A 24,246-nucleotide genomic window follows, 5' to 3' on the forward strand; every position below is an offset into this window, starting at 1 on the left:
TCCATTTATTCTGTCTTTATTCACCAGGGAGAGGAGGTCAATATTTTATCTTGTCTTCTGCATAAGCTCTGAGAAGCCTCACCAGTTCTGCAGGGCTTTGGTCCCTCTTACCTACATAGAATTAGGCAGTGCCAGCCCTTGGTCATGGCAAAGCCGACATGCCTGGAGGAATGCTGGCAGACAGGGAGGGGGATAAAAGACTGCCTCATCACAGAGCAAGAAGGAATGAGTCTGTCCCAGCAGCAGTCACTGCGGGGAGGTGTATCCTTTCTTGCTCTCTCAAAGACGAAAGCTTGTCCCAGCTTACATCAGACTGGAGAGCAATGGAGCATGGTCCGTTAAACCCTTAACCACAGAGCAAAACCAATGCTCTGGAAAGACTGGAAAAACCATGAGGGAGCAAGGCTAAGGGTCCCTGCTCCAGGCTTTGTGGGATGTCTGTGAAATTTTGGGTTTGGCAGTGCAAGTCAGTCTTAGCAGCACCGGTCAAAGGATCTTTCCTAGCTACCATCCCACCAAACCCCCTCCCACTGGCTCCCACCAAGCTCCTGCCCCAGCCAAACTGCCCCACCCTGCAGGGAGCCTCTCCGGGCATCCCTAACACCACCAGGCATCTCTGGACACAGCTGTTGTAGCACTACCAGGTATGGGGAGACTAAGTCTCACCCTAGGCAAGGAAGAGCACTGCCTGGCCAGCCCTTGGGACACTGTCCTCCTCCAGGACAGTGAAAGGGACACAGGACAGGCAAGAGCATGCTCTGAAAACAGGGAGCAGAGGACTGCTGGGCACCCAGTTTCACACTACCCAGATGGGACCTGTGGATGTCCCACATGGGGATGTGAGGCAGCCCAGGGACCACTCACTACTGAGCCCTTCAGACAGGCAGCTCAGCAGCTGCCTTTTATCAGCCACTGCCCCTTTCTTTTAGAAGAGGCTGGTTCTCCTGTAACCATACCTCATCCCAAAATCCCGCATACAAGAGCAAAACCAATCCAAGTGAGGAATGAGACACACCTCTGACCTGCAAGCCAACCTCCAGGCAGGTCAGCCCAGGGTCAACTAACAGTGCCACCAGACATGGCCACCAAGCTCCAGAGAGGCTAAAGGTATCCATCCGTGTGCTGCCCCCACACAAGCCAGGCATTGAGACTGCTAAAAAGGCCGTGTTTACATGGCCACATACCCAGCACCACCTTCCAGGTCCTCACTGGAGGGTGTGACGGCAGCCCCACACCTGTGGTGGGAAGGAGTGTCAGGCACAGAATGGCATGCTGTTTAAAGGCTGAGACCTGGAGCTGCAGAGAGTCAGGGGGAGATACTCCACATCATTCTCCCAGCTGCCAGAGGCATTGTGCAGCACCTGCCAGCCAAAACCAGGCTGCTCAGACCTGAAAACAATGGCAGGAAGAGACAATCCCAGCCCAGGTGTAACACTCAGCCCACACTCAAGCTGCCACTGCCCTTCCCCAGGATGGACACCACAGTGATACTAAAGCAGCTGTTGAATGCTCTTCCTTCTTTACCACCTTTGAGGTGAAGATCCTGACACCATCACCTCTCAGGACCCCCTTTCCCAGTCCCTCCCAGCAATACTGAGCCTGGCAAATACCTTACGGCAAGTAATTTTACGTTATTCTGCATTTACACAAAAATAGAGCAATTCTATATTTATAGAGATTTATAGCCAGTTCCATGCTGGAGGAGTTATTGAGCAAGGCCGGGAGCTGAGGGTAGTCCAGGCTCCTGAGCAACTGGCTGCTTCTCATTCGGCAATTCGAACATACAAAATTAAAGGCATTCGTCTCCATCTGGTTTCTTAAATAGATAAGGGGGGAATGAGTGGACAGTATGTACAGAGGGGCCGTGGCAGTGCCCAGCGGCCTGGCCGTGGCCTCACGCCTCTGCCTGGGTCAGTGGGGCCGGCTGCTGGACTCTGAGGGCTGTCGCTGGCGCGGGGGAGTGTAGCCATTCAGGTACCCGTTGCTCTGGCGTTTGCTGAGTCCTCCGTTAAGAATGTCCTGGATGTGCTGCACTATCAGGTTTATGGCCACTGTGAGTAGAAGGGGGAGAGACGATGTTAGGATCACTGCAAATCAACCAGAGTCAAGGCAGAGCTGGTGCCCCTGCTGTCCCTCCCACTGGTCTCCCTTCCTATCCCAATCTTGCTGGAAGCAGTTGCCCCCCTGGGACCTGATCCCTCTACCCCTCAAGCCAGCATGGTGAGGCTGACTGCAGCCAGGTGGAGACCTGGCTGTCCCAGTTGCACAATCCCTTTTGTGTGGGATGAACCAAGAGTTTGCCTGGAGGCAGTGCACATAGATGGGCTCTCAGGCCAACAGATCAGAGGAACACAAACTCCTAGTCACTAATGCTCCAAGCAGGACCAAAGGGAACAGGCCCATCTTAGCACACTTGTGGTAACAGCCCTCTCTCGGGTGGCAGTGGCCTGAGTCCCCTCTGTGGCAGGTCCTGCTACCTCCAACCTAACTCTACTGCGACAGCTGGCTGCCCAAAGCTGGCTGCCAGGTCAGAACAGCAGGGTCTGGGTCCTTACCTTCATTATCTGCTCCTCTGGGAATGATCACATCAGCATATTTTTTGGTCTGGAAGGAGAGAGAGCACTGTGTTACAGGGAAAGTGGAGATACACCAGGCTGGGGCATTGTCCCTGCTCCCTGGGCCAGGTCCTTGCCCTCCCCTTGCCAAACCCAAACCCACTAGGAGGTATGTCATTGCTGATAATACATTTTGGGTGGTCTTATTTGTGTTCTGCTCCATGTTTCAAGGGCCATGCTTCGTGTCCTGATTCCATTTTCATGAGCTCATACAGAAGCCAGTAAGAGGCACCCAAACAAAACCTGCAATTAAGAACCCTCATAATCACAAGACTCCAGCAGCTGATGCTCTTGGGAAAACCCTTCCTCCTGAATCCATCCAGACTTGCTACAACAGCACGAGTTGGTGCGCCTAAGCGCAGCCACAAAATCTACCTGGGAAGAGGGGAGAACTCCCTACCATATCACTTGCAAAGAAGATGTGATTCAGGACACCAGTCCCGTCCTAGTTTCACCTGTAGGTGCCAGTCTCAGTTTCCTCCCCATTTGTGTCAATTTTACAGCTGACAGCCAAGCTCCACCAAGCCAGATGCGGTGATGGATGTCACATGACACCTCCAAGGGCTTCCAGACATATCAAAAATCACCAGGATATGCCAGACCATTTCAGTACTGGACCACTTGGCCCAGAGCTGCTTTAGGAGTCAAATAACAGCAACAGTGGGTGCTGAGCTTGCAGTTGCTCTGCAGCAGAGCCAACCACCAGGTTGGAAGCGAGAGCAGACCATTGCAAAGCTGTGGATAGAAACAAGGCAGTTTTGTGCCCTCCTTGTTTCACACTTCATTCTCCTACAGACTCTTCATCAGAAGAGCCTGATGCAGCGTCTGCTGCTTTGAAAAACTGGATTTATCTTGCTAGGAATTTGCAAGAAGAGGAGCCTTGCAAGCTGGGCCTGCCTCTCAGGAAAAGCCTTTCTGGACTTAGGAATTGGTCTCCAGGGCCACAATTTAGTGAGACTGAAAAAAGGGAGCCATGCAAAAGCCAGGAAAATATCTTGTAGCACAGAATCAATCCCTCTTAAGGAAAAGGTCAGAGCTGACCAGATAGACCAGCATAGGAATTCTCCTAAGGTGGGAGGCACAGTTTCACTCCTACCTGTGGTGCTGGCCAGCAGTTCCCAGGTTTCAGGACTCTGCTGGTTCACTTCCTCCAGAATAAAAAAAATTCCTCGTGTGACTACCACATCTGCTTGAAAAGCCTTGAGAACCAAGGCACAGGCTCCTCTCCATGAGAGCCAGGAAAGGTGTACAGTGGCTGATCCTGCAAACGTGCTATTTCCATGCACATCTGCAAGACTGCAGTAGATTCCCACATACACAGCCCCTGTCTGCCAGGGAGCCTTGCCTCTGTTACCAGCTCCTGAAGGACCTTCCTTTCTCCAGGCAGGCCTTTCTCCACCCTGGCCAATCACCAGCCACGAAATACAACCTGCAAGGCCACATCCCACTCCACAGAGAGAAGGAAGAAGCTTCCTTGCTCTCCCAGGCATGAAGCCAGCAGCACTGCAGGGTGAAAAGGACAGGCAGGACAGCCCAAAAGGCAGACACAGCAAACACTGCCTGGGAGCAGCCACCTCCCATTCCCCAGCTTAATACAGCCAAGGATCTTCCCTCCCAGGCTGAGCTGCCCAGTGGTTTGTCAGCCCCTGCACAGGGAGGAATTTCTCTGGCCATGCTGCCTTCCAGAAGGGAAGGATGATCTCACCAGGAAGGCAGTGGCTGTATAAATAGTCCCCATCACATTCTGCCCCGGCCAGCACTGGCACCCCTGCCTTGGCCAGAGCCTGCAGGGAGGGAGAAAGGCACCGAAGGCTGATCTGAGCTCTGGGCACATAGTGCTCCTCTCTGAGGAGACGAGGCACTTTCAGCACTCACATAGGTGTCACTCCTCTGACTTACCGGCAAGCAGAACTCCTCGAAGGCGGGCTTGACGAAGGTGATGTACTGAGATAGGATCTGCTCCAGGTCCCGGCCTCGCTCACTGATGTCTCGTAGCACTGACGGGAAGATGTAAGGCACAGTCAGGAGCTGAGGCACAAATCTCTCCACCCCCTTTCCCTTCAGTACAGCCTTTGGCCAGTCACCCAGATATTCTGTCTGAGATCGCCATTCCTGGAAGCTGCTGCCCGTATGTCCGAGCACATCCCAGCCCAGTGTATGCTTTTAACCTGCTTCCAAGTTTTTGTGGGAGCCAAGAGCTGGCTGACCTGACCAAAGGCTTTTCTTGGCCTCCCACCCTTCTCAGCTCTGCATGCGCATTCCAGCTGTAACCAGTGCCAGCTCAGTCCTGAGTGTTCCCAGCCTCAGCCTTTGCCTCTCTCCTGTCACTTTGTCCTGCCTGACTGGGTATTCTCTCAGTCATCCCAGTGCAGAGGTGCCCAAAGCAGTGGGGTTCACCCACACACACACATTAAGGCACAGTTTAACTCAGGTCTGTAGAGGTGAGGAGAGTAAAACCCACCCACCTGCACAGCTCTGCCAGGCTCCTTGTGCTGTCCCCAGCCGAGCAGGTGAACCAGAGGCTGATGGGGTGCTTGGGGCAGGTCAGCTCAGGAGGAAGCCTGGAGGCAGGAGAGCAAACTGGCCTCCTGCTTGTTCTGTCACTCAGGCCTTTCACCCTGTTTGCATAAGTTATTTGGGCTAGTGCCATCTCCAGTCTGAAGCCACTTCAGTGCGGACAAGTGCCCCAGTTCAGCAGGAATTCAATCCGTGGGGAAGAGCCAAAATAGCCCTGCGGCTGAGCAGATGGCTCTCGGCTGTTCCCAAGGGGCTGCTGGCTTTTCCCCAGCATGTAAGTACCTGCCACTGGGTTTGGAGTGAACCTTCCCCCATGTCCCAGGCAGAGCCAAGGCATGGCACTACCAGCCTGCGTGACCTGCTCAGCAGCCACTGCCCGTGTGCTCTTGGGGCCAGGACACTGCTGGTCTGGCACTGTCCCCATGGCTCTGTTTGCCCTCAGCCAGCAGCTTCACAGCATGGCCTTTCACAGCCCTGCATGGGGGAAGTGATGGGGGAAAAGGGCTGGCAGCAGGATGGGTGCCAGCTCCAGGAACCAGGCTGCTCTAGCCAGCTTCTCCAGAGAGCAGGAGTGAGCCCCAGCTCAAACAATACAGACAAAGAGGCAAGAAAACTAAAACACTTTTGTTTCCCAAGTCCCACACCTTATTTGTTGGCCACTTCAGGGTGCAGGAGGCCTGTGAGCTGTGCGGGGGCTAGGTTTGACAGGGCAAAGCTCTCCTGCCTCTTCCCAGGGCACACCACAGCAGCACAATCACCCCCCACACGAACACAAGTCAAACACCTGCTGTCTTGTACCTGCCCCCAAAGCAGCAGGTCCCAACAGCCCAGGCTAAGACTGCACACCCTATCCAGAGGGATTGCTTACAGGGCAGGCAAATATCCCAAGGACAGATCGGTACCCCTTTGAAGCCAGCGGGTCCAGATTCAAACTGGACCCAAAACATGCATGTGACACTGGACCTGGTCTCTGTTTTAGGGAAACCAGCCAAGGACAGGGCAGCAAGGGACCTTAGCCAGAATCAGGTCCCTGATCCCCATGGATGCCTGTTTGAGATACCTGGCAGACCTTGCCCCTTGCACTCTGCTAGCACAATTTCTGGGGAGAGGTGCTGAGATGGGTACAGTGTGAGTTGCACATACTGAACCCCAGCACTACTGATTAACTCAGCTGTCAGCTGCATTTCCAGGAACCTCATCTCCTGCTGCTGCCTAGCTGAAAACCCAATTGGTGCCACCCTTTAGGACTTCGTCTATGGAAAGATGACTCAGGGCCACATCACAATGCAAGATCCCAACTTTTAATAAGAGCTGCCTCCAGCTATGCTCCAGGGACATTATTATACCTTTGGCACCTCATACACAGGCTCTGCTTTCCCAGAAAGGACAGGCAGACATACAGTAAACACATTTGGTGCTCCAGTGGTCCTACCAACTGCTGATGGCAGGGAAATGGCCAGATTCCTATCAGCAGAACAATGAGCTGCAGTTACTAGGGGACAACAGCACAGCAATCAGCAAAGCTGCCCTTTTGCAAGTGATTGATGGTGGGTGGGAGAAGTACAAGCCTTACAAGAAGCAGTGTGAGTGAGCAGTGGGGTGAGCAGTGACCCAAAAACTCCACCCTCCCCACCTGCTTCTCCTGTCCAGAATGACCACCAGAACAGATGGAGTCCAAAGTCAGGGATTAAATTAATTCAGTGGACACTTGGAGGATGTGTTGCTGGGGTGGTCCATAAAATAGGGGCTTGATATATGTGTGTTACACCAAAGCATGGGAAGAGGAGTGGTGGGTAATGAGAATGTACTGGATGGTGTGGGACCTGAGCATCATTTAAGTGGTTTGGAATAAGGGGTGGAGAATGTGCTGGATTTGGTTGGGAGTTTATTAATAGAGTTAATTTTCTTCACAGTGGCTGGTATGGGGCTGTGTTTTGGAGTTGTGCTAAAAACAGCATTGATAACACAGGGATGTTTTTGTTATTGCTGAGCAGTGCTTCCACAGATCCAAGGCCTTTGCTGCTCCTCACCCCACCCCACCAGTGGGGGGAGGGGACACAGCTGGGACAGCTGACCCCAACTGACCCAAGGGATGTTCCATACCATATACATGATATAAAGCTGGGGGAAGAAGGAGGAAGGCAAGACATTCAAAGTGAATGAACCATTACACACGATGGAGCCCTGCTTTCCTGGGGATGGCTGAACACCTGCCTGCCCATGGGAAGTGGTGAAAAATTCCTCATTTTGCTTGGCTTGTGCTTCTGCTTTACTTATTAAACTGTCTTTGTCTCAACCCACAAGTTTTCTCACTCTTACCCTTCTGATTCTCTCCCACCAGGGGAGGTTGAACAAGGAGCTGCATGGGGCTGAGTTGCTGGCTGGGGTCACACCATGACAGTGTCCTACCCTGTGGCCAGGTGTGGCCCCGAGCTCTTGCACAGCACAGTTTAAGGGATTAGGGCTCACATTTTGGGATCCTGCAAGTGCATATCTGTGACCTGCTAATACATCTCCCTGCAATGACTGTGCTGTCACCTCCCTGGATGAGTCATGCAAGAACAGTGGGTAGGGTCAAGAGGAATTCGTAAAAAGGAGATGTTAATCAGTGCTGATGACATCCCAGCAGCTGAGGAGGCTCTGGATGTATCTGACAGCAGGAGCACAGGCAAGACCAGCTCCACTGCAGAGTGGAACAGTCCCATGCACACAACGGTCCCAGACTGAAGCACTGAGACGCACTCCCCTCGTCACAGCACAGAGCTCTGGAAGGAACTGCTCCTCTAAGTCATCTTCTGCATCCCCAGGCACCCTCTGGAGCCTGTCAGAGCCAGGCAGGAGTAGGAATAGTTCAGACAGAAGTGAATTCTGCCCCAAGAGTCCCCAAATGGTTTTTTAGTCACCCAGGAGGTGCTATATCAGTGACCCCACTCTTTGAAATGAAGGTCATCTCAAGTCATGCAGGCCATGCAAAGTGGATGTCCCTCCCATGTCAGCTGGCAACCCACAGCCAAGCCAGCAGGACACGGGGAGTCCTAGAGGGATACTCTAGTTTCTAGGGCTCTTTGCCCCCAAACCATCACCCCAGCACCAGCTGCCACATAAAGGCTCCACACTGGGTTGCACAAACATACAGCCAGACTTCCCATCTACACCACCCACGGTGGACACCACGGCCCAAATGCCATCCTCAGAGCACATCCAGACCCCAGGTGCTGCATGGATCTATCAGGCACTGCCTCCTGACTGAACCGTCCAGATGCTTTGCCCTGCCCACGGCACCCTTCCCTGCTGGCATCTGCTGACTCGCAGCAGCTGCTGCTCAGCTGCTGGCACTGGGCTGGTGCTACGGAGCCACACAAGGACACGGCATGCTCAGTAGTCACACTGCTGCGTATATCAAAGGAGGAATCCCAGCCAAGGCAGCAAAAATCCCACTGAATCCCAAGAGAAACAGAGCCAGGTGCTCTCCCACTGCCACAAGCTGCCCTAGTGACACTGCACTGCAGAGGAAAAGGTCTCCAGCTCTTCATAGCTTTGTGCCAACTCCAGTTCTGCCCTGGTCACCATCACCTGCCTCTGTGACCACCCGCCCAGATCAGTTAAGGGGTATTTCTGTCCCTGCCTCACCTCTGCGGGACAGTCGGGTGTCTGCATCCGTGTCCACGAAGAGCTTCATGCGGAAGAGATCCCGCACCTCCTGGCTGTAGAAGGCCAGAATGCCTTCGAAGAGTACCACGTCAGCTGGGTACACGGTCACCGTCTCCTCTTTCCTGGCAGGGGGAAGCACAGTCAAAATGGGTTGGGGGAAGGTGGGGAACAAAAGAGAGGTGAGGGGAAACAGCAGTGCTCCTAAGCACTGCTCCAACCCTGGGACACCACTGCTGCACCAGGGGGGTGACCAAGGAGAGGGCAGACCTACCCCACCACTGTGAAGGGAATCCAAGGCATACGTACGCTTCCTGGAAGGATAAACAGCAAAGCCGGAAGCACACTAGTCCTTCTCCCCCTACCTCGGCCAGCTGCTGCTGCTCACAAGTGTTATGTGCCAAGCCAGAAAGCCCAGCAAAGCCTATGCACAGCAACCTGTACAGCCAGCTCTGCTTCCCTGGGAACCAGGCAACACTTCCCTGACAGCATAGTGCTTTTGTGGGAAACAGAGCAGAGCCACACCATCCACAATCAACACAGGCATGCAAAAACAAGCTGAACACATGCAAGGGGAGTGTTACAGGAGCCAGAACTGTTGTCCTCCCCCTTTCCTGGCTGGGTGTTTGAGGCTGGAGTACTTGTTAAAGCTGCAAACACTGAGTTTATGAGGAGAGAAGGCATGGATGGGGGAAGAGAAGGGGGGTCGTAACACCACTGTGCTGATGCCTGGATGTTGCTGGATGTCAGTGCATGGCTACGCAGCTTTCCAGACCCTTAGCCTGTGCCTGTATCTGCCTGGGATGCCCTAACCCAGGGGCTGGAGGAGTTAGGATGGAAACTTTGTGCCGGCAGGTTAGGCACCCAAGCAGAGGGCAGGAGTTTGGGGAGGGCAGGGCTGTGTGTGGTGCCACAGGGCATCAGCAGAGGCATGGCAAGGCAGGAGCGGCTGTTAGACCTGGAGTGGGAGACAAAGTCATAGACAGGAATCTGGACCGTCTTCCCTTCTGTGATCTCTTTGAGTGTTTTCACGATCAGCTCGTTGTCAAAGGCATCTGAGGAGAGAGGAAATGTTACCCGAGGCAGCTTTGCAACCTCTTCCACCCACCAGATGCTGAGCTTCACCCAAGCCAGAGTCATGGGCACCTCGCACTGGGGAAAGACAGCACAGACTTTGGAGGAAAGCCCTGCACCTCCCCAGGGATGAGGGAAGGCCCAGCTCTCCTGGAGCCACAGGGCTCCATGGCTCTGCAGCAGCCTGGGATGTGACCTGCAGAGATCAATACTGTCCTTGTACAGCAGTGCTGACAGCCCAGGCACAGGAAGGCATCTCCTCCAGGGCTCCAGCCCTTGGAGAGACTGGAGCAGTGTTCCAGCACTGACCTGCCAGACAGAGAAGGCTCTGTTTGCTCAGTGCTTACTGCCTCTGGCCATTGTCCTCATGGGGATGAAGGGACAGCAGCTCTGGAATTTCCCCATCAAGCCTGGAGATGGTTCAAAGAGCCCCTGTTGTAGTAACAGGGCAGGGTCTCCTTGGTGGAAGGCTTTGCAGAGCAGCTGCACAGCTGGCTCCCTCCTTGAAGGAGGAACACAAAGCTGCTGGCTCCAGGGACTCTGCCAGGCCAGATCTCTCTGGGCCTCAGCTGCACCAAAAACCAATTCGTTCCTTTGCAGCTTGCTCTAGTGAAGGGTGTTGGGGCAAGATGACTTTTAAAGTTCCTTCTAACACAAACTATTTGATGATTCTATGAAAACTGTGTTCAAACTGGGGGATGTTTTTGCAGGAAGAGGAGGGTCTTAAGGAGTTTGAGGGTTTATAACTTGCTCTTTCTCATTCCAGACACTCCACCCCATTTCTTTCCCAAGAGAGATGGGGGGGACACAGGTGGTCCACCCTGCCAGGGATGCATCCAGCTCCACAAGAGCTTAAGTAAGCCACCCACTCCTGTCCCATGTGGACTCAGAGCCCCAGTGTCCATGCAGGCTCTTTGCTGCTGGAGCTGGGGATCCCGCTCCAGCCCTCTCCCCACAGTGCATGGCAGCCCCAGTGCTGTTCTCCATTCACCTGGGTGGTCAAAATTGAACTGGCCTTTGAGTGCTTTGGATTTCTGCTCTGAGGTGAGCACCCGGTAGAAGCTGTCTTGGCTCACGATCACCACCTGCTTCTGTCGATAGTCCACCTCGTTCTGGCCCAGCAGCTGGACAATCTTGGAGCACACTGATGACTGGGAAAGGAATAGCAAAGGAGGCACATAAGCAGCAAGTTACATCTAAGTGGCACAGGGAGGATGTCCCCAGGTAACATCCACTCCTGCTTGCTGGACCTCTAGCCAAGAGTCTGTGGTTTTCCCAAAGGCACAGCCCAAAGCCACTGAGGGAAAAGTGCTCCAGAGGCATCCCCATGGTACCCTTTAGTGTGACAGCTGCACCAAATTTGCTGCCTGCCACCCTCTCCTCTGCTCCTATAGCCTGCCCACAGTTCCTATTCTAGGCAGAAGTGGCAGCAGAGAAACAGTTGGCTCCTGCCTGGGTTCAGCCACATGCCCAGGGGCCCCAGGCACTCCATCCAGCCTGCCAGGCAGCTCCCTGTGGAGCAGAGCTGCATGGGGCACTAGGGCTGAGCCTTCCCCCTGAGAAAGCAGCCTTGGTTCCCCCCGCTCTGGTCCAGTACAGAAACCCCACCACAGCATGAGAGAGTCCTCAGAGAAGAGCAAACAAAGCCCAGGATGAGAAGACATGAAGAAGAGAGCCTTGGGACTTTATCAGGGATCTCTGCCACAGCTGCCAGGGCTGGGAGGAGCAAGCATATCCTGGTACCTGTTGGCACAGCAAGGCTCAGGGTCAGTGGCTGAGGAGCCACGTGGCCCTGGCTGCTGAATGCTGCTGGCACAGGGACCAGGCACCTCGCACTCCACATGGAGCAGGCTGGGAGAGGGTGGCAGGCACCAGCTCTGCTGGCACCGGCTGTGTGGCTGCCATTGCAACATGACCCAGAGCACAGCTTGGGGGACAAATCCCAAAGCCTGCTCCAGTCCCTTCTCCTTAGTCACAGGAGTCCTTGGCTACTGTGCAATGCACTGGTGGTAACTGTACCACTGCCTGGCAGCCAGCACTGCCCCAACCAGTGAGAGCCAAGGCCAGGCCAGCTGGGGAGTGCTCTGCTCCTGCCCCATGGCATCTACTGCTTGGGGCAAAGCAGCTGTTCCTGGTGCCAAAGTGAGCTGCTCTGACTCAAGGGAATCACACTGGCTGCAAATGCCCCGCTGAGCTGCTCCTGGCCCCGGACACCACAAATGCTCTGCTGAGCCCTCTGCCTTGCAAAGAGGGGCATGCTTGCCCCAACCTCCCTACCCCAGCCTACCAGTGGCTCTTTCCATGCTCCCACCTCCTGGATGGCTCAACCATCTGTTCCATACTTGGTTGCCAACCTCCAGCTGCAGAGCTGAAGACAGCACTGGTGAGAGGGAACAGGGAGGGGAATGCATGCCCGGCAGAGGAGGTCAGCCCAGCAGGCAGAGGGCAAGGCTGTTTGCCTGAGAAGCTGGAAGATTTGACAGTATTTCTGTCTCCAGAGACCATCTCTTCCCTCCAGGCCAGGCTGACCTGACTTGGCTGTGACCACTGGGCTGTGAGTCATCCCCAGCCTGGCTGGAGAAGCTCACACACAGCTCTGCTGCAGAGAGAACTGGCTCCAGCTCACCCACAGCACCCTAGGCTGGCCTGGGCACCAATTTAGGTTTTGGGTCAGGGATGGGGTGTCCTGAGCATCCCACCTTCTTCTCCTGCCTCTCCCAGCTGGCAAGTCGTGCTTTCTGAGCCATGCTGGCAGCCCTGCCCTGCAGCAAGGTGCTCCCACCCAGAACAAAGCCCTGCAAGTCCGTTCCAGTCACTTGCCCTTTGGCACATGCAGACAAAGCCAGAGCCCACTCTCCATTTCCTCTGTTCTCCCACTCCCCACATCCTTCTCTGGCCTGCATCAGCCCTACAGCTTATCCAGCTGTATCCCATAAGTTTTGCAAAACCAGGGTGTGTTCAGTGCCTCTCCTCCACTTTTCCTGCCCACTCACTCCCAGACACCACTTTGCCGTGCAGCAACAGGACACAGCACAGCAGGGTTCAGCCTTGGCCACAGCTGCTGAGGACACCAAACTTCCCAGGCCCTTTGCCATTAAGAATAAACCACCTTTCAGCACAGCCACCCAGGCAGGTCCCCAGGTTCCACGTGGATTTGCACCAGAAGCTGCTTTCCCCAGCCCAGGGGAGGGACTCCTTTCCTTTGGATCAGTGAAGCAACCCAGGGATTTGCATTCACTCTCCCCTTGGACGTCAGCATGTGTATTGGCAGTAAAATCATTTGAGAGCATCAGACAAATGGTGCCAGTCTTCCTTCTGCCTTATGCACACTAATCCCGGGTCTATGGATTCTGGAAGGTGGAGAAGAGCCTCCACCAGCTCTGAAAATCACCCTCTAGCTCCACACCTCACAATTTGAGACACCTGCTAGTGAAAAAAAGCCCAAGGAGAAAGTACCCCAAAGCACAGCTGGAGACAGGAACACGTCCTCCCCTCCAGGTTTCTAGATGAGGAACAGATTGTATCCCAGCTGCATTTGCCATCCAGGGCTCTGGGGCAGATGGCACCTCTTGGAAAAAGCAACCTGGCAGACACTATGGACTCTCCCTTTTCCCTGGTGGGCTCTGGAGAGCTGGCAAAAGTAGTGAAGAAAGACAACCACAAGGACATCCTGCTCTGAGGACCAATCTCAGTTTCAGCATACCATACTGCCTGGGTGAGCAGGGATGTCACCTCCCAGCTCTGGGAAGAGACACACATGTCACCTTGGTCCTGCAGGTGTGGGCCAGGCACTGCTCACATATTATACCTGCATTAAGTGCAGCAGAACATGGGGACAGGGCATGTTCAGCTTGCCTTAGCCCATTCCAGGGCTGTGTTCAGCTTCCCTTAGTAGGGCAGTGAACCTCAGCAAGGTCCAAGAGAAGGTTTTTCCTTTTCCCACTATCATTTGTGATAGAAACAATGTCTCACGAGGGGCAGTCCCTGATGCCAATCTGAACAACTCCTACAGCTGGACAGGCAGTTTTTGCCCTTGGTTGATAAACACCCACTGTCAAGAAGGAAGAAAAACCAGAAAGACAGAGCTTGGAAACTCCCCAACACAATGGGAACAGAAACTCCCAGCCTCAGGAAGTGTCCCCCCAAATAAATGACATATTCCCTGCTTAAACCCTTTTCTCCCAAAGCAGCACAGCATATATGTGTGACTGTGAAAGAGCCACAAATAACTGGAAATTAGCACAGCGAGGTTTTGGGGAGACCACGGATGTCCAGTAAGAGCAAGAACAGAGCATGACTCCAAAGTACTGTGCCTATGTGCACCAGTCTGGATGCAGGGGACACATGCTGACAACATGCACTTAGCACCCACTTGAAGGGGCAGCCTGGGCTCAGATTCCTTCTTTTGCCAATTCCTAACTGCTTCTCCCAGGGAAGAAGACAATTGTTTCTTCGACAAGAAACCCAGGAGCACAGAGGATGATTTGAGAAAGGTGATGTGATCCCAGTACACAAGCTCTAGGATTTGAGCCCCATTACTAGCTATGCCTTACATGACACAACTCATCTGGAAGAATATGAGAGCTGTGCCAGAGCTCCTTGTCTCTGCTCAGCCTCTTCTCCATATCCACCTAATCCATGCATGCCTTGCCACAAACCAAAGTGAACACTGACGGTGAGCTGCAGCGAACTCCCAGCAACAGAATGCTTTCTCAAGCAAAAGTCTTCCCCTCCTCCAGAACTTGGTTGAAACTAAATATAGCCAGGACCCAGCAGCCTCTGAGCCTCCATGGTTGCCAAGCAGGCCTTTCCCATGGTAGCCACATGGAACTGAAGCAGGACTTTCCAAGCATGCAGGCAGGGAGGGACCCTGGCTCCTGCCATTGGTCATGACTTCCCCCACACTGCAGTGAGGGGAACTCAGCTCCAGGTTGGAGCAAACCCCCGGAGCTGCACTCCCCCAGGCTTTGTGCTTGAGCTACTCCCTGGGAAAGCTGTGCAAACCAACCCACACCTCACAGCTTGTGGAGAGGAAGGTATCAGCACAGTACCACGCAAGCAAGAGGTTATTCCCAAAGAGAAGTGGCTGCAGCTCCCCTTGCAGGACTCCTCCTCTGAACCAAGCACACAAACAGCCAGTGTTCAAGGAAGAAGTACAGCTTTATTCTGCTGGGAAGATGCAGAGGGTACCTGGGAAAGAAATCCAACATATTTTTCCAAAAGGAGAGAGGTGGTACACAGGGGAAGAAACTCAACAGATGGGTGTTTGGAGGCCTACCCCTGACATTTACTTGGAACATATTAATTACATATTTAAGTCACATTCATTCATAGCCTATAGCCAGCTGCTCAGATATTCTTCAGCAGTTGACTAATTCCCTGACATTATTATGCAGATTATCCCACAATCCCTCTTGAGTAGCTTTGATCAGACAGTGAATTATAACTTTTGATGGGTATTAAGGAGAGAGCTGATGGACAGTGCCACAGTCAACCACCAGGAACCACCATGAGAAGGGGCCAGGCAGGACACAGCAGATGCACAGCAGATGCTTCCAGCCCCAGGTTTGCTGTGGCAGTGCTTCTGCCCCTGGAAGGCAAGGCCTGTCCTGGGCTAGCAGGAACTCCTAAGCCCTGTGCAGGTGGATATGCTAAAACCCACATGCTGAGAGCAGTCTGCCCATCCCCAAGGAACCTGGCACTGCAGAGGGATGTTCAAGTTCCCATTCCAACTGCACGGAGGACCTCCCATTTTCCCAGGGACTCTAGATGAGACACTCAGTAAAAATGACTTAGCCAGATCCAGTGATTCCAGCCCTAAAGAAACACTGAAGCTGTCAGATCCCTCAGGAGAAGGAAAAGGGTTGTGCCAAACAAAAGGAGAGGCACATGCTGGGCTCCAGTGTGGGAAGAGGCACAGCCTCCTGCCACCACAGCAGGCTGCTCGCCCCAAGCCAAGCTGCTGCTCATGAGGACAGTCCTCCCCAACAGAGCAATGCCCTTGGCCCACAACACAACCAGGAACAAGGACAGGCTGCAGCAGTCACATCCCACCTGGGAGAGGAGCCCAGAGGTTATCTCCAGGGACACCACTGCCATAACGCCCTTCCTGCAGGATCTGATTGTGAGCAGGCTTGGCAGGAGCTAGCGATGGCTTTGCATCTGCAGCAGCCTGGTTGGGGTGTCCTCATCATACCTTTGCGGATAAAACAGTCTCCAGTTTTGTGGTCTGACAGGATTTTCTCTCAGATCAAACATAAGGAACAACTGTATTTATTAGTTTAATTTCTCTGCTGTCCTCTATAGCATGCTGCCCTTAAGTCCAGCTTATCTCCTGCAGCACACGAGTTACAGATGTTGGTCTGTTCCTGAAGGTTATGGTAATTATAAAGTACCAGGAAGTGCTTGGACTGGGATGACACACAGAACAGACATCAAACTGGGAAGGGTCCCAGAGCATCTATCAAATGTCTGCCTGTGACTACAGACAGCCAGTTCATGACCCACACCATCCTTTCCAGTCCTAATGGGAGCACATATGTATGGCAACACTGGGACTGGAAATTTACTGTTCTTGAACCAAAAGCCAGGGCCTCCACCCAGAGCATTCCCAGGCAGGTTCACCATCCCTGACTTTCCCTTTGTGAGCCACAGGCCAACCAGTGCAGGAGTGGGATAGCCAGGTTTCTATTGACTCACCCTGGAACACGGTGCATGTGATCAGCAATCCCAGGCTGGAGCATAAACAGGCACACACAGAGGCTCTAAACACAGATTACATGCAGGGAGGAAAACAAACCCTTTAACACAATCCCTCCCAATCCTCTGGTTTTAGGCACAGGATATTTTTCTCGAGCTCATGCTGCAAACTCCACAGCCCAGAGCTGGCTGAGCCCACAGGACTTTGGTAAGCAGGCTCCACAATGAGCACATATTCTATCAGTAACAGGAAACGGCTGACCCATCAAAATGTCCTATGGATCAGTCTGACTGGGGCTGGCACAAAACAACGTTCTACTAGAAAGTTTGACAAGTCTCTAGCACACGTTGACACCAGTGTTGAACAAGTCAGACCTTGTGATGCAGGGCTCCTGCCAGCCATGAATGAACGTCACCAGGAAATGGAGTTGAACTGGCACAGGGCTGCAATTCCTGTTAGTCCCACTTCTGTGGGGGAGACATTCCCAGATCTCATCTGGGCTTCTTTGCCAGCCATCTAGGTGATGACATTTTGGCAGTGACCCCCAGGCTGCTGTGGGGGACCTCAGCCCTTGCTGTGGTAGACAACAGAGCTCTGTCACAAAAGAAGTTCCACGCAGAGATGGAACTGCTTCATGCGGCTCAGACCATTCCTTTCCTGGGGGCCAGCACTGGCTGTTCCACCCTGGCTGGGCAATTCCAGCCTCAGCCAGCCTTCCCAGTGTTCAAAGTGCCTAGTGGAATAAGTGAAGAGCACACCTGGCTGAACACAGGCTGCAATCTTGGTGCTCTGCAGGCCGGAAGCTCTGAGGCTGTATGTTCAAACAGACATTGGGAACTTGATGTGCTAACTCAAGACCCAAATGATATAACTACAGGGCTGCAGCAGCAACCATATTCAGCTCCCACTATAATTTGAGGGATGAGCAGCCAACCAAAGCAATCAGCCCTTTAAAAATCTGTCTTTTCTTACAAGCTCCTGTTGGAAGGCAGCAATCAGCACTTCACTTCACATGGGGACAACAATTCATGCTTCAGCCTGAGCTTAAAGAGCTCTCCCCACCCCTGCAGCCACACCAGCACCAGATGCCACCACTACTGCTGGGAGCAAGCTGCTTCAGCACTGCTGGCAGAGCTGCAAGGTCCCAGCAGCTAAGCTGAAGTGAGGACACAGAAGAACTTAAAGGAGGTATCCCAGCAGTTCCCAGCTCATCTCAGCCATCAGTTTGCTGACCTTTCCTCCAGCCCACAGCCTGGCTGCCTGCCTTGTACGCTGCAGAGCCCTTGGTAGTCAGGGATCTCTTGCAGGAGCAAGGGAAGAAGCTGTTAGCGCAAAGGCCATGGGTGTAAGAGGGAAACAAGAACTCTAGCAGAACACTTGAGAACAGATAGGATAAAAAAAAAAATGCGACAACCAGCCTTGGGAATCCCTCTGAGGAAATGAGGCAGCTGCAGTCCTCTTCAGGTTTGATACAGGATGGGGGTCTTAATGCCAACTCATCTCCACCCCAGGAAACTGCAGCAACCTTTGCCCAGGCCACACAGTGCTTGGATTTTAGGGGACAGCAAGCTTTTTTGAAGATCCTGTCCCAGCTGAGCTGACTCAAAACAGCCACCGTGCAGCTTGCACTGCCCTTGCACAGGCTGCAGCACCCCAGACTCCCCAGGACCTCTGTGGCTCCTCAGTTGTGCTCCCAACACAGTCCACATTTCGTTCCAGAGCCAAAACCCAAGAAAGCACTCAGGATCCTACCCCTATTTGAGTGGCCAAAGTTGCTCAAGCCTCTTTTGCTCACTAGGGAAGAGCACTCAGCCTTTGAACTTGAGTTCTCACAGATTTGCCTTTAAGGAACATCAGCCAAAAACGCCCCAGCTCTTTGGGAAGGCCAGCCACTTCCAACAGCAGCTTCCCCAGGGCACCACAGGACACAAGACATAAGTTGTGGCAAGCTGCGAAACACGATCCCATCCTTCCAGAGCCTGACTGTGCTGGTACAGCAAGAGGGATGGAGGGGACTGTGGAGCCTATTATCCCTATGTCAGACCCAAAAGCAGCAGTGGGAGGAGCTGGGGGGGGCGGGGGGGGCCTTGGAAGGCAAATTCCCTCCATTATCTTTGGGCTGGTGTGCTGCCAAAGGGGTGTGTTGCGACAACAACCCTCAATTGGTGTCAAGGCGAGTCAGATGGATTTGTCACTTTCCCAGTGGGAAAGGTGCCTGCTTTACTTTCCTGCTAGCATTCAGTTTTCACCCAGAGCCAGCACATGGGCACAGTAGCGCCTGGACTAGATTTTGGCTGCAGGCAAGCCCTTAGCTAAGCAAACCACATCAGCCCCACTGCTGCTTTCCTGGAGCGTGCTGTGGCACCCGGCACAGGGCACTGTCACCAGTCAGGTGAGGGACAGCCCCCCACACCCCTGACTTGCAGCTTCACCAAACCTGAATCTGAGGGGCTGTAGGCACAAGTCCCAGGTCCTTTCTTTCTGTTACTTGGGGTTTTTTGCTAGCGTATTTCTTGCAGCCTTTTCCCACCAACTTTGTAGCGATCTGCTGGAGTCCCTTCAACGAGCAGCATTGCACAGAGGTTTTTCTGCAGCCAGCAGTCACTGGAGGAGGGAAAATCAAAGCTGAGAGACAGGAAAAGCTAGTTAGTACATCTCCCTTGCTAGAAAGGACCATTTTCCTATTTTTTTCCTAAGGCAGCCTGCTGCTCTTAAGCATTTTCACTTTGAAGTTGAGAACCACTGTGGTGTATTGTACTGCAATCACTGCTTTTACCTTGTGGGCCTGAGACAGAGTGTTCAGGGACGTAACAGTTCAGCAGCACCAGACACGATGTTATTGGGACAACTACAGAGAGGCAGACCCACACATCAGAGAACAGACAAACCCAGCATGTTTGAGTCACCAGGAGCTGTACTGCAAGAACAATCCAGCTTTGGTTCCCACTAGAGAAGATTGCATCCTCTCTCACCATCCCTCTCCTGTTATAGCTGGATTTTTCCCCCTTGCAGCAGCAACAGCAGTCCAAGAATCAATAGGGTACTCAGAGACATGCTTAAAACACTGGGCTGAGGTACAGCAGTTGGGCTATGCCATTCTTCAAGAGAAAAAGGGATCCCCCTCCAAATACAGATCAGCCCGGAGACTTAGGGCTCATCCTTCTCCTGTGCCAGCCCACATTCAGTTTCCTTCACAAGAAATATTTCACAGGTATAGCTACTTCCAAATCTATTCATCCTCTCCAAAACGCCTCTTAAAAACACAGGTAGAATGTGCTGCCCTGCATACGAGCGCTGATGAGCTGTAGAGCTGGTTTTACTGCTCTTAAGAAGGAGAAAAAAAAAAAAAGCAAGCAATTTTCTTTTCCTGTTAAGAAAGAAAGTGACCTAACGAGGTTAAACAAATACAGACAGACACACTGTATGAAACAACAGAAATAAAACGCTGAAAAGCCGTAAGGCTGCCCTGCGCTGCAGTTTGGGTGTAGCAGCCTGCCGGAAACACCCGCATTGCCCAGGCGGGCGGCTGCCCCGTCCCCGCAGCCCTCGCCCCGCTCCGCTCCCACCTGCCCCTGCCAAGGGCCAGCCCCTCCCGCCAGAGCAGCCAGGAGGTCCTGCCGCTGTGAGTCAGCATTTGCTGCAGAATTCCCGCTCCTGCTACCCTAAAGTTGGGCGGAGAAGGGCACCCCCATGCACGACCGACACCATTGTGGGGTGGGGGGGAAATTAAAAAATTGTATTGCCCCCGAGGTGCCTTGCGCGGTGGGCAGCCCCTAGGGTCGGTGCAGGTGAACGGGGACGGGGAAAGCACTGACCACAGCTACGGGAATGATTCTGGAGGGGGGATGCCGCCTCTACCCCAGCCGAGCTAGGGCCACGTTGCTCCACGCAGCCCCCAGCTCTGCCCGCTGTCCCCCTCTCGCCGGTGACACAGAGGGACACAAGCTCCCGGTCGGAGAGAAGGAGCGAGTAAATCCCACGCCCACCCCGCAGCCCCCTCCACGTGTCCGCGGGGCTCCGGCCGCCGCCCGGGCAGAGGCCTCGGCGGCCGCGCTCCCTCCACCAGGTCATTCTTCCCCGCGCAGCCAGCGAGCCCGCCCGGCTCCATCCCCGGCCCCGGCTCCATTCGCAGCCCCAGCGCCCACCCCGAGCCCGCGGCCCGGCCGCAGAGCGGCGCACGTGGCGGGGCGGCCGCTCGGACCCGCCGCGCTGCCATGTGGCCGCCGCGCCCGGCGTGGGGGGAACCGCACCACAGAGCTTCCCCGGCCCCGGCGGGGCTTCCCCGCCGACCCTCCGCACCTTGCCGCTGGCCGTGCCGCCGCTAACGCCGATGAGGAAAGGCTCCCCGCCGCTGGGCTGCCCCTGCTCCTCCAGCCGCTGCTCACTGTCCCCCGCCATCCTCCGCTGCTCGCCGCCGCACCTCCTCCGCCTTCACTCGCAGTGCGGGGCTGGATTTATCTGATGAGTCAAGGGCCTTCCTCCCCGCCTGGTTCACATCCCCGGCGCTGCGGCTCCTTGCCAGGTGCTGCCGCAGTTGCACATGCTCCGGCCCAGCCCGCCGGCGGGCGGCACTGCGTCCACACGGGCCCGCACCGCGCCGCCGCCCTCCCGCCCGCCCGCGGACAAAGGCGCTGCGGTCGCGCCGTGCGCCGGACCCTGCTGCGTCCCCGCACCGGCTCCCTTCGCCTCTGACCACTCCGCTTCATCCCACAGAGCGCTGGGACTACACCACGGTAGCCCCCGGAAGAACCTCCATTATTTGTCTCCCACGCTGGCCAAGAAGGCCAAGGGCATCCTGGCTTAGATCAGCAATAGTGTGGCCAGCAGGACCAGGACAGTGACCGTCCCCGTGTACTGGACACTGGTGAGGCCACACCTCGAAAACAGGATTCAGTTTTGGGCCCCTCACGACAAGAAAGACATTGAGGGGCTGGAGCATATGCAGAGAAGGACCACGGAGCTGGGAAAGGGTCTGGAGCACAAGGCTGGGGGGGGCTCAGCCTGGAGAAAAGGAGGCTCAGGGGGAGCTTTATTACTCTCTACATCTGAAAGGAGGTTGTCGCTGGCTGGGGGTCGGCCTTTTTCCCCCATGTAACAAGAGATAGGACAAAAGGAAATATCCTCGACTTATTCCAAGGTTTGGGTGGGTAGATTGGATATTAGGAAAAATTTCTTCACCCAAAGGGTGGTCAGGCATTGGAACAGACTACCCAGGGAAATGGTCAAATCACCATTCCTGGAAATGTTCAAGAACCATGCAGATGTGGCACTTGAGGACACTGTTTCTTGGTGAACAGTGCTGGGTTAATGGTTGGACTTGGTGATCTTTCCCAACCATAATGATTCTGTGAATCTCCCACCCCACCTGGGCCCTGGTCCTGTGAGCACTCATAAATTATTATTAATGACCCAAATCCAGGAATACAAATTATGCTTATATCTTTAGCAAGTGGGACCTGTCTGGGAAGATCTGTGAGTGCTCTGGAGGCCAGGATTCAAAGTCAAAATGACCTCAATAAAATGAAAAAAGGATTGGCATGTAGGGTGCAAGTCCATGCAGACAAACGTGATAATGATCTGTGGCAATGTGAGATAGGAGCCTGCTGGCTAGCCAGGCCTTTTACAGATAAAGATCTGGAGTAGAGTGGATTAAAGAGTCAATTCACAGTGCTGCTGTGAAAAAGGCAAACATCCCATTGGGTGGATGGATACATCCACAGGTATTGTGTTTTGAGAAAGGTGAGGCCTGGTGGAGAGACTCCAGTGGGGACTCTGGAACAGCCTGGTCTGGCTTTGTAGAAGGACTGCAGCAACCTTCTGTGATTAGTCTGGAGAAGGTCTCTGCTGGGCTGTAAGGCTGTGGGGACACAATAACCATTTCCAAATACATAAGAGGCTGCCTCAAACAGGAAGGGAATAAATTTCTTTTACAGATAGGGATTAAAACAAAATGTTGCCAGCTCAACACTGTAACAAGGGCAATTCAGGGACATTTTCTAGGGGTAAAAAGGGTTAAATCATAGAAAAGGTTGTTTAAGGAGAGTAAGGACTCTCCACTTTTAAATCTGAGGATTTAAAAAAAGAAAAAAAAGAAGCAGTAGGCATGCTCCTGTATGGAAAGTGTTTAGTAGTGCTGATCCTGTTTTGGGGCAGGAGACAACCCAAGCAATGCCCCAAAGTTCCTCCCAGCCCTGTTCAGAGGACCAGAACTTTCACTTAGGTTTTTAACTTTCCACTTCAACACAGCGAAACAGGTGTGGAGATGTTTGCCAGACAGGTCCCATGTCCCAGCCCTCATCACACAGGATTTGAGAGGGTGTCCTGGGAAGCCATGGCCCCTCTGCCCACTGCTCCCAATTCCTCTCCAGCAGTGCCATGGGAGCATGGCACTGCATGCAGCCACTTCCAGGGAAGGAAGTTCTATATGTGGTTGAGAACTTCCTGTAGGGATGAATTCCCATGGATTCCCATGGCCCCAAGCCAGTTTCCAAGCACTGACCATGAGCACAGCTCCTGTGCACCCCACTGGGACCCAGGAGCTATTCACAGCTCTTCTTTCTTACTCCAACACTGACACAGCTGTATCTGGATGGCAAAAGCCCCTGAGGACAGTGAGAACTTCAGGTTATTTGGTTCTCCTCCTGCCTGCCCTCACTGCTGCCCTGCTTGGGGACAGTCCAAACCCTCTGCTGTGCTACACCTGTTTCAGGCTGTGCTGCCCATCCTGAGCTTCTCTGTAGGATGCCCGTCATGGCATTTCACCTCCAGGTCCCCTTATTGCTGGACATGTGGCAGGAGCAAACACACCTGCAGGAGAAAGGATGAGTAAATGCCTCTTGATGGGCCCTGGAGGGGTACGAACTAGGGATATCCAAGGCTTATTTATACAGAACACAAGGAGAACTTGCAAAGGTCAGTTTAATAGTTCTTTCAAAACCAGGCCAGGGCTGTGAACTAGAAGTGAATCAAATCCAAGTCCCAGTTAGTTTTAGATGGCACCTTTCCTCAAAACTGAGAATTTTACGCACCCTTTTACTGGCTGCTGGTCACTTACACACTGTGCAAAGCAACTGAATCTTTTGTTCAGTTTAAGTTTGGAGACTTCAGTATATGAAATCTCCTGGGATTATGTGTCTCTCTAATCTGGTTTCAAGGTTGCGTCCATAAACATTACCACTTCTATATCTAGAATGCTTGTAGACTACACCAGCCCCTAACTCATGTAACCAGAGCGATGTATAGTGCAAATGCCTTCCTTTTTCTCATATCCCAGGCTGGTAGATCAAATCAGACTGCACCCAACTCTCATCTGTCCTTTACACGTTGATCAAAGCACAGAACGCTGTTTTGAAAAGGAAATGCCATTGAGGGTAATATGCTGTGTGCTGTCTGAGAAAAGGATCTGCTGATAAGGATCCTGGTGTGATTCAAACTGAAGGATGAAATTACAAAGAGCCTGTTGTCACCTCTACCTCCAGTTCAAAGCACGGACACCAGAGAGGAAAATTGTTCTTGTCACTGACCATCTGTTGCAGTGGGGATCCTGCAACACGCATATATCAAACCAGGAGTCCCGTGGAAAGGAAATATATATGGACAGACAGATTCTTGCTAGATGTTTCAGAGATGTTTATTTCTCCAGCCACATGGCCGGAGCTCTGCCCAGGAACTGTTCCAGTCACGGGACCAAGG

At 53.4% G+C, this 24,246-nt stretch overlaps 1 protein-coding gene across 1 annotated transcript; it reads right to left on the bottom strand.

Moving 5' to 3' along the window:
• Positions 1-21,140, bottom strand: UCK2 (uridine-cytidine kinase 2). The gene is made up of 7 exons (XM_042029712.1): positions 20,854-21,140; positions 10,846-11,005; positions 9,739-9,835; positions 8,763-8,905; positions 4,515-4,612; positions 2,556-2,604; positions 1-2,051 (listed from the first exon to the last, which is right to left on the bottom strand). Exons 1-7 carry the CDS (start codon positions 20,950-20,952, stop codon positions 1,912-1,914), a joined length of 786 nt encoding a protein of 261 aa, XP_041885646.1. The 5' UTR covers positions 20,953-21,140; the 3' UTR covers positions 1-1,911.
• Positions 21,141-24,246: the final 3,106 nt, after the last annotated feature.

Source organism: Corvus kubaryi, unplaced genomic scaffold, assembly GCF_017639235.1.
Source record: "Corvus kubaryi isolate FWS band 111438036 unplaced genomic scaffold, C.kubaryi_AGA036_p1.0 37334, whole genome shotgun sequence".
In the NCBI taxonomy this organism is placed as follows: domain Eukaryota; kingdom Metazoa; phylum Chordata; class Aves; order Passeriformes; family Corvidae; genus Corvus; species Corvus kubaryi.